At 49.1% G+C, this 17,031-nt stretch overlaps 2 protein-coding genes across 8 annotated transcripts in view; both read left to right on the top strand.

The window, feature by feature from the left end:
* Window positions 1-11,227, top strand: part of SEC24C (SEC24 homolog C, COPII coat complex component) — a 28,070-nt gene extending 16,843 nt beyond the window's left edge. For 2 of the 7 annotated variants that reach the window (XM_030798381.1, XM_030798380.1), the window contains 18 exons: window positions 1,162-1,230; window positions 2,557-2,668; window positions 2,911-3,038; window positions 4,501-4,639; window positions 4,854-4,969; window positions 5,140-5,264; window positions 5,404-5,595; window positions 5,814-5,907; window positions 6,107-6,223; window positions 6,884-7,054; window positions 7,858-7,954; window positions 8,055-8,200; window positions 8,402-8,540; window positions 8,670-8,788; window positions 8,891-9,070; window positions 9,342-9,533; window positions 9,771-9,860; window positions 10,017-11,224. In XM_030798381.1, coding sequence (XP_030654241.1) covers window positions 1,162-1,230; window positions 2,557-2,668; window positions 2,911-3,038; window positions 4,501-4,639; window positions 4,854-4,969; window positions 5,140-5,264; window positions 5,404-5,595; window positions 5,814-5,907; window positions 6,107-6,223; window positions 6,884-7,054; window positions 7,858-7,954; window positions 8,055-8,200; window positions 8,402-8,540; window positions 8,670-8,788; window positions 8,891-9,070; window positions 9,342-9,533; window positions 9,771-9,860; window positions 10,017-10,157 — 2,367 coding nt within the window. In that variant the 3' untranslated portion in view covers window positions 10,158-11,224. Of the gene's footprint in view, window positions 1-1,161; window positions 1,231-2,556; window positions 2,669-2,910; window positions 3,039-4,500; window positions 4,640-4,853; window positions 4,970-5,139; window positions 5,265-5,403; window positions 5,596-5,813; window positions 5,908-6,106; window positions 6,224-6,883; window positions 7,055-7,857; window positions 7,955-8,054; window positions 8,201-8,401; window positions 8,541-8,669; window positions 8,789-8,890; window positions 9,071-9,341; window positions 9,534-9,770; window positions 9,861-10,016 lie in introns of all 7 variants that reach the window. The other 5 variants (XM_030798382.1, XM_030798386.1, XM_030798385.1 and 2 more) reach the window with 4 other exon arrangements.
* A 14-nt stretch (window positions 11,228-11,241) lies between these two features.
* FUT11 (fucosyltransferase 11) lies at window positions 11,242-15,229 on the top strand. Its single transcript, XM_003271259.4, has 3 exons — window positions 11,242-12,102; window positions 12,235-12,860; window positions 14,552-15,229. Exons 1-3 carry the CDS (start codon window positions 11,395-11,397, stop codon window positions 14,694-14,696), a joined length of 1,479 nt encoding a protein of 492 aa, XP_003271307.2. The 5' UTR covers window positions 11,242-11,394; the 3' UTR covers window positions 14,697-15,229.
* Window positions 15,230-17,031: the final 1,802 nt, after the last annotated feature.

Below are 17,031 nucleotides of genomic sequence, written 5' to 3' on the forward strand. Positions count from 1 at the left end.
TAATTTTCCCTTTTTGTTCATCTTCTTGGAGAACTTACATATAATTTGATTCTGAACTGGAACTTGAGGTTCCAGGAGTCTTTTGGGGGGCTGTTTTACTCTATAGCTGGGCAGAGAAGGAAGGGAAACCAAGAGTGAGCAGCAGCACCAGTAGATGTCTGAGTTGAGGGCTGCACTCTGTCACTACTGTACATACATAGTATAGTAGCCTTTGTCCTTCTGTAGAGCAGTGACTGGGTCTTGTCCCCTTAGATCTAGAAGGATGGCATTCTTCCTAATGGGTAGAGCAGGTGGGAATTCTCTGATGTTAGATGTTAAGAGAAGGAAAGCCTCACTGGATTCTCTGCTCTTACTTGGACAGTTTTAGGAGGAAGTCCCCAGTACTTTTGTTTGGTAGGCTTCTGCTGTGTGGATGGGGAAGAGTGAACGACAGTTTATGAGGGCAGTGTGTATGTAAAGTCCCACTGGAGAGCTGTTTTTCCCAGGAAGAGGGTGAATTGCACCCTTGGAGCCATCAGAATCCTCAGGCCCTCCTTATCAGACTCAGAATAGAGACTAGGACTGTACTGCCAAGTAGGGGCCACTTTATAGTTCTGTCTGTAACATTTGCTATGTCAGTTACCTTGCCATGCTTAGCCATTGTCATATTCCATTCTATTCTCTTCCCTCTTCCTCCTTTGGGTAACCAACACAGTGAGGGAGCCTGTTGGCCAAGGAGAACTCAAGAGGATTAAGCAGCCCCTCCTTCCTTCCCCCTTCTTCAGTGAGAAGGAGAGTCTGGTTGGACGTGAAGGGAGGCTTCTTTCAGCATAAGATAGTCCTTAGAATGGGAGGTTTGGCCTTTTAGGGGGAACACTCCTCTTCTTCTTCCTTAAGGTTTCTTCCATTCAGCCTCAGCCCCTCCCTGTATAACTCCTGCTTGCCTCCTGTTTGCCCCTTTCCTTATCTTTCTACATCATAGTCTGAGCCATTAAAGCCTCTGTGTTGGGCCAGAAAGACTTAGAATTTCATATCTAGAGGGGGCTTGATTTCAGCAATATGAGCTGGGCTCCAGCTGTTCATGTCTAACTCAACAGGGTAGAGAGAAGTAACATCTGCCTCTTGTTCTTTTGTCTCCCTCCTTGTATTCCCCTGCTGCCTTTATTATTAAAACACTAAAAGCAACTCAGTGAGCTGCCTCCTCAGCAGAAAACCAGGCACAGAATAGACCCCGATGCCATTCCTAGTCCAGTAAGTGCAGGGGGTGGGTGTTTGTGCATGTCATTCCTGTATTAGTGCCATCCATGCATGCCTGTGACCTCATCTTCACCTCATCTACCATGTCCATTCCTCTCCATTCTCTTCCTTTAGCTCTAGCCCTTCTAGATACTCACTTATACAAGCTAAAAGGATATGCATGCCTCAAGTCACCAGGTAATGAAGAGGTAGCAAGCTGTTTGCCTTGAGTATGCGGTGGTGGAAGGTCAGGCTCTAAGGGTGGGGTCAGGTGGCACGTCAAGCTTTGGCTTTAGTTCTGCTGGCTCCTCCAGGAGCCTGCAGGTGATGTGTTATGGAAGAGGACAAAGTTGAACAGTAGATCATTCCACTTTGGATTTGATTTGTCTGTAGCCTGTTGTGGAGAAATATTGGGGTAGGAATGTACAGATTCATAGTATCCCAAACTGGCATTTCTTACAGGAGAAGGGACCGCTGATTTGGGAAAGTGTGGGTACTTTCTCATCTGAAGAGTCTTTTTGATTCTGATATATTTCTAAGCTTCAACCTTTCTGCTATGGGATACAGAGTCTTATTTGCCCTTTGCTTTTTCTGGTTTTCCAAACCCATCTTGAAGTATCTGACCAAAGGTCATGAGCCTGCATAAAGGTTTGAATACCAGCGTTGCAGGTCCTTTATTTTCCTTTGCTGAGTCTGTCAAAATGTGGAGGACTGAGGATTGAGCTATAAGGATTGGGTACTTCTCCTCTCCTCCTATATGTACACATTGATGCTTACCTGAAAGTAAGGCAGCATCTGCTTCCTCACCTTACTTGATCATTTCTGGCTGTTTAAATCTCTCCTCACCCTGTCCCTTGTAATTTCATTGAGTGTAGAATCATTCCAGGTAGATTCATTTTTACGTGATTACTGTTGTCTGTTTTCCTGCTCTGACTCAGAATGTGTCTTGGGGAGAGGATGGGGGAAGGCATGATGGGGGAGGGGAATGGAATCTAATCATGTTTGAAGGTTTGTGATCAGAGCTGGGGCTTTTCCTGGAATGGGAGGAATGAGAGGGTGTTCACCATTGATGGGGGGTAGGGGGCAATTCATAAAGAAGCCCACTCTCACGTTGCCTGCCCAACAGGCTGCTGGGAGTGAAAGATTGGCTGCTGTAGAGTGAAAGATTGGCATTGCAGCATTTTATATGATCTCCAGAAAGAGAACAGGCCTGGTGCATGAGGTGTTCCTTGGCAAATTTTTAGTTTTTGTGTTACAGCTCTAGCCTTTTTTTCTCTTGGCACTCTGGGACCTCACACTTCCTTTTTCTTCTGTCACCTCACTCATTGCACTTCTCTGCAGATTCAGGTCATTGAAGATGACAGGAACAACCGGGGTGCAGAGCCATTTGTTACTGGAGTACGGGGCCAAGTGCCACCCTTAGTCACTACCAACTTCCTGGTGAAAGACCAAGGTGAGAATGGAATTAGCTCCTCCCACAGGGGCTTTTTCTTCAAGATTATCAGCTTATGGTTGGGGCTTTTTTTTTTTTTTTTTTTTAGTTTTTGACCAGAGACAAGTTCCCTCTAGTCCCTCTGGGGGAAAAAGCCACCATCACCTCTAGCTTTGTGGAGTTGATGGTGTGGATCACCAATGGAGAGATAGTGTCTGGAAGGATTCTGTGATCTGACTCGGGTCTTCTGCCTCCTTCTTCAGGGAATGCAAGTCCCCGATACATCCGATGTACATCCTATAATATCCCTTGCACATCTGACATGGCTAAGCAGGCTCAGGTGCCCCTGGCAGCAGTCATCAAACCGCTGGCAAGGCTGCCCCCAGAGGAGGTGAGTCAGGCAAGGGGCTAGAGTGTAATGAAAGGGAGGGAGGTAGAGAGGGGACTAAAGTGTCTTCCTGGATGTGATTCTGGCTTCACAATGGAAGATATTTTAGTTAGGCAGGAGAGGAGACTATCTTTAGTGGCTTTCTATCCCAGGGCCCATGCCTGGAGAGGGGATGGTAGGGATGAGAGCAAAAGCCCAAGACATTGCTGGGAAGGAACAGAGTCCCTAGAGGGAACAAGCGGGATGAAAAGAGGTAGGGCCAGGCCGGGCACGGTTGCTCATGCCTGTAATCCTAGCACTTTGGGAGGCCGAGGTGGGCGGATCACGAGGACAGGAGATCAAGACCATCCTGGCTAACACGGTGAAACCCCGTCTCTATGAAAAATACGAAAAATTAGCCGGGCGTGGTGGCGGGCGCCTGTAGTCCCAGCTACTTGGGAGACTGAGGCAGGAGAATGGCGTGAACTCGGGAGGCAGAGCTTGCAGTGAGCCGAGATCGCGCCACTGCACTCCAGCCTGGCCGACAGAGCGAGACTCCATCTCAAAAAAAAAAAAAAAAAAAAGAGGTAGGGCCAAATTGTAGGGGAGAAGACAGCTGAATGTAGGAACCTCTCATATCATGGTCATCTCCAGATGATGAGAAGGACATCATTCCATGTTTTCCTGACCTGTCATCCCAGGTTAGGGCTGTTAGAACAGCATATAAGAGAAAAGGGAGATTAGGATCCAGTGATCCTTCTGTCACCTGTTTTGGGACCTGATCTGTCACCCCAGTACCTGATACCAGCATGAAGACAGCGAGCTAGGCAGCTGCTCCACCAGGCCTTGGTAGGATACTCATATTCAGCCTTGCTTATCTTACTATAGGGTTCTCTATTACTAGAAGCCCAAGGCTCAGTTTATATTCTGCTTATCTCTCCATCTTTCTCTGTATGTTTGTCTATTTCTATCTGGGTCCCATTGGGGATAGTTGGGCACTGGTCTCTTATGTGTAGGGTGACATTTGCCTGGGGCATCAGTAGCTGGCACAGAATCCCAGGGATGGGGAGGAGGTGTTATAGATATTTGGTTAGGGAAGGAGCTGGAGTCAAGATTCTTAGAGCAAGAGTGAAGGGCATTAGAAATGGGGCCAGAAAGGGGAATCCTAGATAATCTTGGCTTTCTCCCTCATATGCCCATGGCAGCCCCTGGTCTGATATGGCCGGTTTTGCATTTCCTCTTCTCTTTCAGTGAGAAATGCAGCTCTAGGGGTGGGATGTAGGAAGAGGGAACTATATAATTTTTACTCATAGGGACATTTTCCTGTGATTTGTCTTTACTCCCTTTCATCATTGTGCTCCGTACTCCCTCTGTAGACAGAATATCTGCGCCATGCGCCTTCTCCCTCCGGTTGTTCCTCCTCATCTCCTGGCTGAACCTACTGTAGTTTTCCTTTATGTCTGATCCCCTCCCCTTTGCGCCTTAGGCTTCACCATATGTTGTGGACCATGGGGAATCTGGTCCTTTGCGCTGCAACCGCTGCAAAGCATACATGTGTCCCTTCATGCAGTTCATTGAAGGAGGGAGGCGTTTCCAGTGCTGTTTTTGCAGCTGTATCAATGATGGTATGTTCATGGAAGCTGGGATTTAGGGGAAGGCCTTGATTGTATCTTCCTTGTTCTCTATTAAATAGTTAGAGAGATGAGGGTCCATCTTTCAGGAGCTGGGGAAGTAAGGCACATGGGAATGAGGGATAGCGGAGTGAGCTCAGCTAGGGCCAGACAGAATACTAAGATTGAAACTGGATCTTCGAGTAACACACTGCCATGCTTCCCACAGTTCCCCCCCAGTATTTTCAGCACCTGGATCATACCGGCAAACGTGTGGATGCTTATGACCGCCCTGAGCTATCCCTGGGCTCTTATGAATTCTTGGCCACTGTAGATTACTGCAAGGTGAGGGAAGGTAGCATGGGAGGAGCAGTGAGTGGAGGATAATGAGACAGCTGAGAATGGCTGTTATCATTTCCCTCACCCCTTTTTTGTCCCTTTTTGATGCTGACTTCTCTATAGTCAACTGGCCTGCTTACCATTACCCCTCTCCCCAACATTTTCTTCCTCTGCAGAACAATAAGTTCCCCAGCCCTCCTGCCTTTATCTTCATGATTGACGTCTCCTACAATGCCATCAGGACTGGTCTTGTTAGGCTCCTCTGTGAGGAGCTCAAGTCACTGTTAGACTTTCTACCTAGGTGAGAGTTACAGAACTGAGGTGTTTCCTGGGGTTAATGATAGGGCATCTGGGTTGACTGAAGAGATGTAGCTTGATGTCATGGAGTTGTGGGTGGTGGAAAAGGTGGCAAGTCTAGGTAACAATGTCACCTTCTACAGGGAGGGTGGGGCAGAAGAGTCAGCAATCCGCGTTGGCTTTGTCACCTACAATAAGGTGCTCCACTTCTATAATGTGAAGAACTCATTGGCCCAGCCACAGATGATGGTTGTGTCTGATGTGGCTGACATGTTTGTGCCACTGCTGGATGGCTTCCTGGTCAACGTCAATGAGTCTCGGGCAGTTATCACCAGGTAAGAGCCAGATTGTGGAGGTAAAGGTTGGGGGTGGCATGGGTACCACCATAGAAGGTCATGGAGTTGAGCAGAGGTGTTGGGCAGTAGATGGAAAGGGGCTGTGGCCCACGAGTTGTCAGATTCTAGAGGCCTGATGACTCTTCAGGGAATCGAGAACTGAGGTATCTGGAATCTGGATAGCAATTTTGGTTGTTTTCTGTCACCTATCTCTTTAGCTTATTGGATCAGATTCCAGAAATGTTTGCAGACACAAGGGAAACAGAGACAGTATTTGTCCCAGTTGTCCAGGCTGGGATGGAGGCTCTGAAGGTAAGGCTGGAGTATCGGGCAAACTCCTGTAACTCATTTTCCTCTGACCATCTTATCGCCTGGGATACAACCTCTCTTTCTTCAGTAGTGGGTGACTGTCCAGTATGTTAGACTGTCTGACATAGTTGGTGCTTAATAAATGACAAGGGAAGGGATGGATGAATAAAGAATAAACAAGTAGTTCTCTCTTTTTTCCTAGGCTGCTGAGTGTGCAGGGAAGCTCTTTCTATTCCATACATCCCTGCCCATTGCCGAGGCCCCAGGGAAACTGAAGAACAGAGATGACAGGAAGCTGATCAATACAGACAAGGAGAAGGTGTGGGACTGGAAAATGGGGGAGGGGAAGGATTTTTCATTACAGAGGAAGTGGGGACTCTACTTTCTTGATGGGGGCTAGGACCAGACACTCCACCCTTTCAAATACCGTATCTGTGACTGCCAACCTCCACTGCTGCCATACTTCTCTACTCCATCTGATGCCAAAGCTGTTGGTAGACTCTTCTATTTATTTATTTTTTAAAGGAGAACTTCTGGCTGGGCATGGTGGCTCATGCCTGTAATCTGAGCGCTTTGGGAGGCCAAGGTGGGCGGATTTTTTGAGGCCAGAAGTTTGAGACCAGCCTAACATGGCAAAACCCCGTCTCTACTAAAAATACAAAAATTAGCCGGGTGTGGTGGCACACACCTGTAATCCCAGCTACTTGGGAGGCTGAGGCAGGAGAATTGCTTGAACCTGGGAGGCAGAGGTTGCAGTGAGCTGAGGTCATGCCACTCTATGCCAGCCTGGGTGACAGAGTGAGACCCTCTCTCAAAAAAATAATAATATAAAAGAGAATTTTTTACTATTGGAAAATCCTTGGAAGTAGATCTGAAGTCTTCCAGGAATTTGAATATCCCATGCTAGATATACAGTTCTCAAATAGGGTGGAGCTGAGATATTTGAACGTTTTCTTCTCCCCATTTTCTTTCCCCCTAGACTCTGTTCCAGCCTCAGACAGGTGCCTATCAGACCCTGGCCAAAGAGTGTGTGGCCCAAGGCTGCTGTGTAGATCTCTTTCTCTTCCCTAACCAGTACGTGGATGTGGCCACGCTCTCTGTTGTGCCCCAGCTCACCGGAGGCTCTGTCTACAAATATGCTTCCTTTCAGGTATGGTGTGGAATTTGGGGTGGCAGGTGGCAGCAGGGCTGGGAATATCTGCTTATATATGGAGTGGCTGACCCATTAATAGAAATAGTGTTGGGGCCAGGCACAGTGCCTCACACCTGTAATCCCAGCACTTTGGGAGGCTGAGGCAGGCAGATCACCTGAGGTCAGGAGTTCAAGACCAGCCTGGCCAACATGGCAAAACCCCATCTCTACTAAAAATACAAAAATTAGTCGTGTGTGGTGGTGGGCGCCTGTAATCCCAGCTACTCAGGAGGCTAAGAATCCCTTGAACCCGGGAGGCGGAGGTTGCAGTGAGTCGAGATTGCGCCACTGCACTCCAGCCAGGGTGACAGAGTAAGACTCCGTCTCCAAAAAAGAAGAAATAGTGTTGGAAGAGAAGACTGCGTAGTCTGAAGAAGTGAGCCCGAGAGTGTGGCAGTTAGGAACATGGGCCTTGGAATCAGTCCTGCATTGATATTCTGGCCCCACCACCTTACTAGCTACATGACCTAGGATAAATTTCTTAAGTACTTCCTCTTTTGTTCCTTCGTCTGCAAAATGGGGTTAAAATACTTAAGTAGGATTTGTCTACAGAATTAAATAATTATATGTAAAGCACTCTGTGTGGTACCTGGCATGCAGTCTGAGTGTTTAAAAGCTATTATTGTCATCATCATTATCATCTTCACTGTTATGATGATGAAAATTAGGTGGCCTTGTAGAGTGGAAGGAGTACAGGGAGATTGTCTGCAGGATGAGCTATGTCTAGTCAGTGATATGACTCTGGGCCTGGGGGCATGCAGGTGGAGAATGACCAGGAGCGGTTCCTGAGTGACCTGCGTCGTGATGTCCAGAAGATTGTTGGCTTTGATGCTGTGATGCGGGTCCGGACAAGCACTGGTCAGTCCTGGTTGAAGAGCAGGTGGGGGGGCTAAATCTGGAAGGGAGGCATGTGGCACTTGTCATACCTTTTGCCCTGACCCTGTCCATGTGGCCTCAGGTATCCGTGCTGTAGATTTCTTTGGAGCTTTCTACATGAGCAACACCACAGATGTGGAGCTGGCTGGGCTAGATGGGGACAAAACAGTGACTGTGGAGTTCAAGCATGATGATCGGCTCAATGAAGAGAGTGGAGCCCTCCTGCAGGTGGCAGGTGGCAGGCGGGAGGCGGGGCTGGGCAGGAAGTGTTTCATTCGCTTGGTATAGAAGAGGGTGAGGAGTGGGTAGAGAGCACTGGAAGAAGAGACTGGGCAGGGGAGTGGCTCATTTCTCTCTTCTAGTTTAATAATGTAGCAAAGGGCCTTTGTGAGGGAGGGGTGTGAGTTCCCCCTTTCTCCCTTCCCCTAGTGTGCCCTGCTTTACACCAGCTGTGCAGGGCAGCGTCGGCTCCGCATCCATAATCTGGCCCTGAACTGCTGCACCCAGCTGGCTGATCTGTATCGAAACTGTGAGACTGACACGCTCATCAACTACATGGCCAAGTTTGGTGAGGGTAGAGGCAGGGCAGGGTGGGATTGGGGCTGAGAGGTCCAGGATGGTGAGTGGGTAGTTGTGATGGTGGGAATGCACACATGATGGGCAGCTGACCAGTGACTATCTTTGCTTTCCCATCCAGCATATCGGGGAGTCCTGAATAGCCCTGTGAAGGCTGTTCGTGACACTCTCATCACCCAGTGTGCCCAGATCCTGGCCTGTTACAGAAAGAACTGTGCTAGCCCCTCCTCTGCAGGACAGGTGGGGCAAGTATATTAGTAGGAGGTGGGGTTGTTGGGCCAAATGTTTGCATTTGGAAGGGATTTCTCATGATCATCAACTTTATTTTGATAATCCCCTCAGTTGATCCTTCCTGAGTGCATGAAGCTACTCCCAGTTTACCTGAACTGTGTGTTGAAGAGTGATGTCCTGCAGCCTGGAGCTGAAGTCATTACTGATGACCGTGCCTATATCCGACAGCTAGTTACCTCCATGGATGTGGCTGAGACCAATGTCTTCTTCTACCCTCGGCTCTTACCTTTGGTGCGATTGAGGGTTGGAGTATGAGATCTTGCATGGAGCCAAAGGGCCTCTTAGGAGGAGGAAAGGATAGGCTAATAGCAGTCTGACACTAGTGGAATTTGTTTTTATGTATTTTAGCTGATGTAATTTTCAGAGAGAGAGTTACTGAGACCTCAGAAGGGATGGTGTCTGAGGACTTAGCTTTCAGAATTTTGTGTGTGGTGGTGGGGGCGGGGAGCGCAGACTTGTCTTATGGTCCATGGTAACCTTTTGCTCCCTTCCTTTTGTCTAGACAAAGTCTCCCATTGAGAGTACCACCGAACCACCAGCAGTTCGAGCCTCTGAAGAGCGTCTGAGCAATGGGGATATATATTTACTGGAGAATGGGCTCAACCTCTTCCTCTGGGTGGGAGCAAGCGTCCAACAGGGTGTTGTCCAGAGCCTTTTCAGTGTCTCCTCCTTCAGTCAGATCACCAGTGGCTTGGTGAGGGCAGGGAGTCAAGGAGAATATGAGTGTGGAAGTATACTTTGTGAAACAATTGGGAGCCAATAAAGTTAGTGTGCTAGTCCCCTCAAGTATCAGGGAACACTTGGGGACAAGGGCAGTTGCTGTCATTCTTCCCAGGCTTCCTTGTTTCAGATGATGCATTGATGTATGCTGCCCCACCTTGACTGAACTCAGAGTGCCTTACCATAAGGATAAATGAATTTTGTGTTCTAGAGTGTTCTGCCAGTTCTGGATAATCCACTGTCCAAGAAGGTTCGAGGCCTCATTGATAGCTTACGGGCACAGAGATCCCGGTACATGAAGGTAACACTGATCTGAACCCTGGATTTCTTACCTTGTCAAGTCCTCACCTAGAAGTGGGGGTTGGGTGGGGAATGAGTAAGTGACTACCTAATGAGATTTCTGGGCATGTTTAATTTCCTTTGGCCTTGCCTTATGAACCCTGAATTCTGGCCATAGCTTACCGTGGTAAAACAGGAGGACAAGCTGGAGATGCTGTTCAAGCACTTCCTGGTGGAAGACAAGAGTCTGAGTGGGGGAGCATCTTATGTGGACTTTCTCTGTCATATGCACAAGGAGATTCGGCAGCTACTGAGCTAAAGCAAGTGGGTAAATGGCATAAGGCCCAGGCCAGCTTCCAGAAAGCACCCCAGGATGTCAGAGAAATTGGGACAGTACCATATCTTATGTAAGCTGACCTCAGTCTCTTTGGGGGGAGGGGGAGATATAAGGAGACACCTTCTTTCTGGGCTCAAGTATCCTGCCACTCTGTCATGTCCTGCTGATGGAAGGTGCCCCTGTTCCCTCACTCTACCCTCTTTTTCCTGCTAATCCTGTCATAATGAATGTAGTTTCTCAGTTCACTGTATATGATTCGGTATTGGGGGTTTGGAGGCACCCAGACCCTGGCAATATTATGTATCTCTTTGGACCAGTCTCCCAAGAGGAGAGGGGCAGGCAGGAAAGAGTGGGGATCCTAAGGTTACTACAGGGGGCTCAGTGTCATCCACAACTTCCTATATTAGGGATAAAACATACAGGTGCACAAGAGCTGGGGTATAGCCCATAGGTGGTGGAGAGAAAAGTGGTCAGTCCTTCTTGGGCCTGGAGGTTAGCAGTCAAGTTTCTCAGCTTTCACTGCTCTCTCGCTCTCTCCTGCAATGATTGATGATCACTCCGTGGATAGAGAGGCACACTGTCAGAGATGACCTGGGAACTGAGTTGCAAAATATATTAAGATCTGGGAGAGGTACTAGCCTCCTTTCCAGCTGGAGAGGCCCCAACACTGGATGGTTCTGTAGGGAGCCTAGGGAGCCTGGTCATCAACTTGCAATACCTCACAGAGCCAGTTCACATCCCACTCTGAGCTCCCACGAGAAACACTGCTTCTCCAGGCCCAGGGTTGTTGGGGAGAGGCAGAGTCAGCTGGAGCGCCGTTCTCTCCTGCCGGGACACCGCTTGGGCTTTGGTATTGACTGAGTGGCTGACAGTTATCTTCCAACCCCAACTGGCTTGGGGGCAGGACAAGGGCTAGGCTTGATGGTGGCCAGGCTTGCCTGCTCCCCGCCTGGGATGCCCCTGCTCTGGACCTCTCATTTCTCTTCATTGGTTTATTTTTCAATGCATCTTTAATTTGTAAAGAAATAAAATAAATTAAGATATAACCATTAGCCTCAACTTTACTCCCGAAAGCTCACTTTGCTTTTAGTCCTGGCCGTCGGCTGAGCGGAGCTGCGCATGCGCCGCGTGCCCCCGTGGCGTAGTGCCTCGTCCCGTCACGACTATCCGCTGGGCGGGGTCCGTGCTGGCCGAGAGCGCGCCGGCTGCCGGAGTGGACATGGCGGTCGGCCCCACTGGGGCGGTGCTGGCCTTTCTGGGGGTGCTTAGTGTCTGTGCAGCCAGTGGCTATGGGTCCGCGGCGGAGAAGGAGGCCGGCGGGGAGGCGGAGTGGGCGGAACCGTGGGATGGCGCGGTTTTCCGGCCGCCCTCGGCGCTGGGCGCAGTGGGGGTGACGCGCAGCTGCGGGACGCCGCGGCCAGGGAGGGAGGAGGCGGGGGACTTGCCGGTGCTGTTGTGGTGGAGCCCAGGGCTATTCCCCCACTTCCCGGGAGACTCGGAGCGCATCGAGTGTGCGCGCGGCGCGTGCGTGGCGTCCCGGAACCATCGAGCGCTGAGGGACTCGCGGACGCGCGCGCTGCTCTTCTACGGCACCGACTTCCGCGCGTCGGACGCGCCGCTGCCGCGCCTGGCGCACCAGAGCTGGGCGCTCCTCCACGAGGAGTCGCCACTCAACAACTTCTTGCTGAGCCACGGCCCGGGCATCCGCCTCTTCAATCTTACCTCCACCTTCAGTCGCCACTCGGATTACCCGCTGTCGCTGCAGTGGCTGCCCGGGACCGCCTATCTGCGCCGCCCGGTGCTTCCGCTTCGGGAACGCGCGGAGTGGCGCCGCCGCGGCTATGCGCCGCTGCTCTATCTGCAGTCACACTGCGACGTGCCCGCGGACCGGGACCGCTACGTGCGCGAGCTCATGCGCCACATCCCGGTGAGTGAGGGCGGGCCGGAGGGGAGGGAAAGGAGAGGGCGGGCTGAGGCCAGGACTCCAGGTGTCCAGGACTCCAGGTGTCCAGGCCTCCAGGGCCGCACCCTAATGACAGCCTTACTCTACCTGGTCTAGGTAGACTCCTACGGGAAATGCCTGCAGAATCGGGAGCTGCCCACCGCGCGGCTACAGGACACAGCCACGGCCACCACCGAGGATCCAGAGCTCTTGGCTTTCTTGTCCCGCTATAAGTTCCACTTGGCCCTGGAAAATGCCATCTGTAACGACTACATGACAGAAAAACTGTGGCGTCCCATGCACCTGGGCGCTGTGCCCGTGTACCGTGGCTCTCCCTCTGTGAGGGACTGGATGCCGAACAATCACTCCGTCATCCTGATTGATGATTTTGAGTCTCCTCAGAAGCTGGCAGAATTTATTGACTTTCTGGACAAGAATGATGAGGAGTATATGAAATACCTGGCATACAAGCAACCTGGGGGCATCACCAACCAATTCCTTCTGGATAGTCTGAAGCATCGGGAGTGGGGAGTGAATGATCCTTTGCTGCCTAACTACCTCAACGGCTTCGAGTGTTTCGTCTGTGACTACGAACTGGCTCGGCTGGATGCCGAGAAAGCCCACGCGGCCTCTCCCGGGGACAGCCCCGTCCTTGAGCCCCACATTGCCCAGCCCTCACACATGGACTGCCCAGTGCCCACACCTGGCTTTGGCAATGTGGAAGAGATTCCTGAGAATGACAGGTAAGAATGCTGGGGTCCCCTGCAGCCATCAAATCATTTACTTACTTGCTTACTGTGGGCAATTAAGTAGCACTAGGTGCTGAGCAGGTGCAGGAGGAAATTATCACATGGGCTCACTCTGTCTTTAAGGTGTCAACAGTCTAGTTGGGATAAGACAAGCTGAAAAAGCTGAATAGATGTAAAATATAATTCAAGGCAACATGAAAATCAGCTTATGTGAACAGTGTTTCCAGTAGTGGTTCAAAAAGATTGAACCAGAGCACAGGGCCTGTGCAGACAGGGGAGAGAGAAAATGGGGCAAATAAATAGGGACAAGGCTATAAATATCATTAATACCAGGCTCAGGAGTTTGCACTGCACTAAAAATCAACTCAGCTATTTGAGCACCTTTTATAGAGTGGAAATGGGGGTGGGCAGTAGAGAAGAGCATTTTGAGGGAGGCTTTTCTGCAATAGTCAGGGCTTACACCTGTTAACCAGCCATAATTTTTTTTTAAGCGGCTGTGCTAAGGATGAGCCCCATGTAGTTGGTGCATGTGGGGACACACTGCCTGTGTAACTAGAAAAACTAGGCATGGCCGGGCACGGTGGCTCACACCTGTAATCCCAGCACTCTGGGAGGTCAAGGTGGGAGGAACACTTGAGGCCAGGGGTTCCAGACCAGCCTGGACGATATAAGACTCTCTCTGTACAATTTGAAAACTAAAAGCCTGGGGGTAGTGGCACATGCCTGTAGTCCTGGCTACTTGGGAGGCTGTGGCGGGTGGATTGCTTGAACCTAGGAGTTCAATGCTGTAGTGAGCTAGGATCGTGCCACTGCATTCCAGCCTGGGTTGGAGTAAGACCCTGTCTCTCTCTCACACACACACACACACACACACACATAACAATGCACAATGTGCATCAGAAAGGAAGCGAATAGGCTAGTGTAGTAGGTGGCAAAAGGTGGTGGTATTGGTAAACAAGGCCAGCATGAGGTGTGGGGTGGGAAAATGTTGAAACCACTTGTAGCAAGCCACACCCGTTGGGGGAGAGGTGATAAGATTATTAAGCTGAAGTAAAGCTGCTAGAATGGCCTATAGAAACCGACTTGGACAGTGGATGGCAGCAGAAGGCCATTTATTAATAGATGCTGCTGGCAGTTTTGTCCCGATGGTTGGAATCCTTCACCAAGTAATTTGTATCTAATTACAAATTGTTTGTATCTGAACATAATATGATTTATTAGAGGAAAAGTATGAAAAAATATGAAACATTAAGAAAATATTCAGGTTATGTTTTTTCTAGATACTGAATACTACTTCATTTTGATGCACCTTCATTTTGATTATTGGCATAAAGGTGAAACTTAAAAGATAATCATCTAAAGACCCCTGCCCCCTTGCTTTCCTTATGGAGACTGCCACTTCCAGTCTGCCCTCTGCTTTGCCTGCCTCTGAACCCCCTCCACATTTGGGAGCCAGAAGCAGGCAAGTCAGGAATTGTAGCTTGTGATGTCTTTGTGTTTGTAGCTTACTGCCTGTCGCTTGGGCTAATATTGGATTTACTTCACGTTGTCTTCCCTTCGCAGCAGTCTTGTCCAAGTTAGAGACCGTTGTATCTGCTTAAGATTTCTTTAGCCCCACTCAGAAAAAGGCAGGACTCATAACTATGCTGCAGTTCCATAATCCAACCCCCATTTTGGTATTTCAGTTGGAAAGAGATGTGGCTGCAAGATTATTGGCAAGGTCTGGACCAGGGGGAAGCTCTCACTGCCATGATCCACAACAATGAAACAGAGCAGAGGACATTTTGGGATTACCTACATGAAATCTTCATGAAAAGGCAACATCTCTAAGTGCCCTTGCAAGAGCCTTTAACTTGGCGGAGATAAGGAGATCTTATTCTACCATGGGACATAAGGAGCATCCACTGCACAAACCCTTAATGAACACTGTCTTTTCATGGATTCAAGGAATTCCAGTTTTATCTATTAAGATTTTATCTTAATGATGAGTAGCCAAGGTCTAACATAGGGCCTCTCAAGGAGAGATGGAGGCATACAATTCTTGGTTCAGTGGGAAACAGAACTCTAAAACATCCATTTGATTAAGGTGCTGGTCCAACAGTTTTTAAATTACTCACTTCTTTATTTCATCCTTTCAACTGTACTTGTCTACCAGTGAAGTAAGATGGGTCAGGTTACGACTTACAACTTTTGTTCTATTCCCCAAACTCCTCATTATTCAGTACGTTTCCCAATAATCTCTTTTTCTCATCTCTTGCTTTATAAATTGTTATGTTGGTGGAGAAGCAAAACATTTGGTGAGTTGTATTCTGGTTTTCCGGAGTTGGATTTTTTTATATTATATACTTTGCTTTCATGTCAAACTTCTGTTTTACTTATTTTTATTTTTTATTTTTTGTAGAGATGAGGTTTTGCCACGTTGCCCAGGTTGGTCTCCAACTCCTGGATCAAGCAATCCATCCGCCTTGACCTCCCAGAGTGCTGGGTTTACAAGCATCAGCCACCTCACCCAGCCCTAATTTTTTTTTTGGCTTTTTCTGGCCAGGCGTAGCGGCTTATGCCTGTAATCCCAACATTTTGGGAGGCCGAGGAGGGGCGACTGCTTGAAGCCAGGAGTTTGAGACCATCCTAGCAAGAACTTGTCTCTAAAAAAAATAAAAGAATTAGCAGGGCATGGTGGTGCACACCTGTAGCCCTAGATACTTGGGAGGTTGAGGCAGGAGGATCACTTGAGTCCAGGAATTTAAGGCTGCAGTGAGCTATGATCATGATCACTGCACTCCAGCCTGGGTGACAGAGCGAGACACCATTTCAAATTATATGTATATACGCTTCCCTATGACTTTTTTTTTTTTTTTTTGAGATGTAGTTTCGCTCTTACTGCCCAGGCTGGAGTGCAATGGCGCGATCTCAGCTTACTAGAACCTCTGCCTCCCCAGTTCAAGTGATTCTCCTGCCTCAGCCTCCCGAGTAGTGGGGATTACAGGCGCCCGTCACCACGTCTAGCTAATTTTTGTATTTTTAGTAGAGATGGGGTTTCACCATGTTGACCAGTCTGGTCTCGAATTCCTGAGCTCAGGTGATTCACTTGCCTTGGCCTCCCAAAGTCCTGGGATTACAGGCGTGAGCCACCGTGCCCAGGTGCCCCCACCTTTTTTTTTTTTGAGGCAGAGTCTCACTCCATTACCAAGGCTAGAGTGCAGTGGCGTGATTTTGGCTCACTGCAGCCTCTGCCTCCCAGGTTCAAGTAATTCTCCTCGTGCCTCAGCCTCCAGAGTGATGGGATTACAGGCGCACACCACCACGCCTGGCTAATTTTTTTGTATTTGTTTTAGTAGAAACAGGGTTTTGCCATGTTGGCCAGGCTGGTCTCAGACTCCCGACCTCAAGTGACCCACCCGCCTCGGCCTCCCAAAGTGCTGGGATTACAGGAGTGAGCCACCGTGCCCAGCCTGAGACTACTTTTTGATGGAGCCCACTCAAGGGGATGAGGAGGTTTAAGCCACAAGTGGCTGGCTAAATAAAAGCTTAGTCAGAGCCAGGCGCAGTGGCCCACACCTGTAATCCCAGCTACTTGGGAGGCTGAGGCAGGAGAATTGCTTGAACCTGGGAGACGGAGGTTGCAGTGAGCCAAGATTGCGCCATCGCACTCCAGCCTGGGCGACGAGCGAAACTCCATCCCCCCCCGCCCAAAAAAAAAGCTTAGTCAGATTTGGGGATGCAGCCAAACCCTTCTATTGCTGTGGTTTGAACATACAGTCTAATGAGCAGGGAGACCATTAGCTCTTTCTGGGGCAGTGGGACAGGAAAGAATACCTTGGACCTTAGAGCTACTCTAGTTGTAATGTATTAGTGAGTTATCACTAGAGAAGTTCCACAGTTTATCAATATATTATCTATACCTATATCTACATATCTATATAGATAGATATATGTTAGATGCTTCAACTAGGGTCTACACTTAATATACTGACATCTAAGGATGCAGCCAAGAAAAGCTGTAATTAGGCTGAATTTTATTGCCAAAGTTGTTCTTTTTTCATTTAATCCTTTAATAAAAGATGATCTTCATAAATTACAGAAAGTTTGCTTACTCTGTTTGACCTTTTGCCCAAAAGAACAAGAGGGAAGACAGACCTTCAGGCTGGGTGCAGTGGCTCATGCC

Source organism: Nomascus leucogenys, chromosome 18 (genome assembly GCF_006542625.1).
Source record: "Nomascus leucogenys isolate Asia chromosome 18, Asia_NLE_v1, whole genome shotgun sequence".
Classification (NCBI taxonomy): domain Eukaryota; kingdom Metazoa; phylum Chordata; class Mammalia; order Primates; family Hylobatidae; genus Nomascus; species Nomascus leucogenys.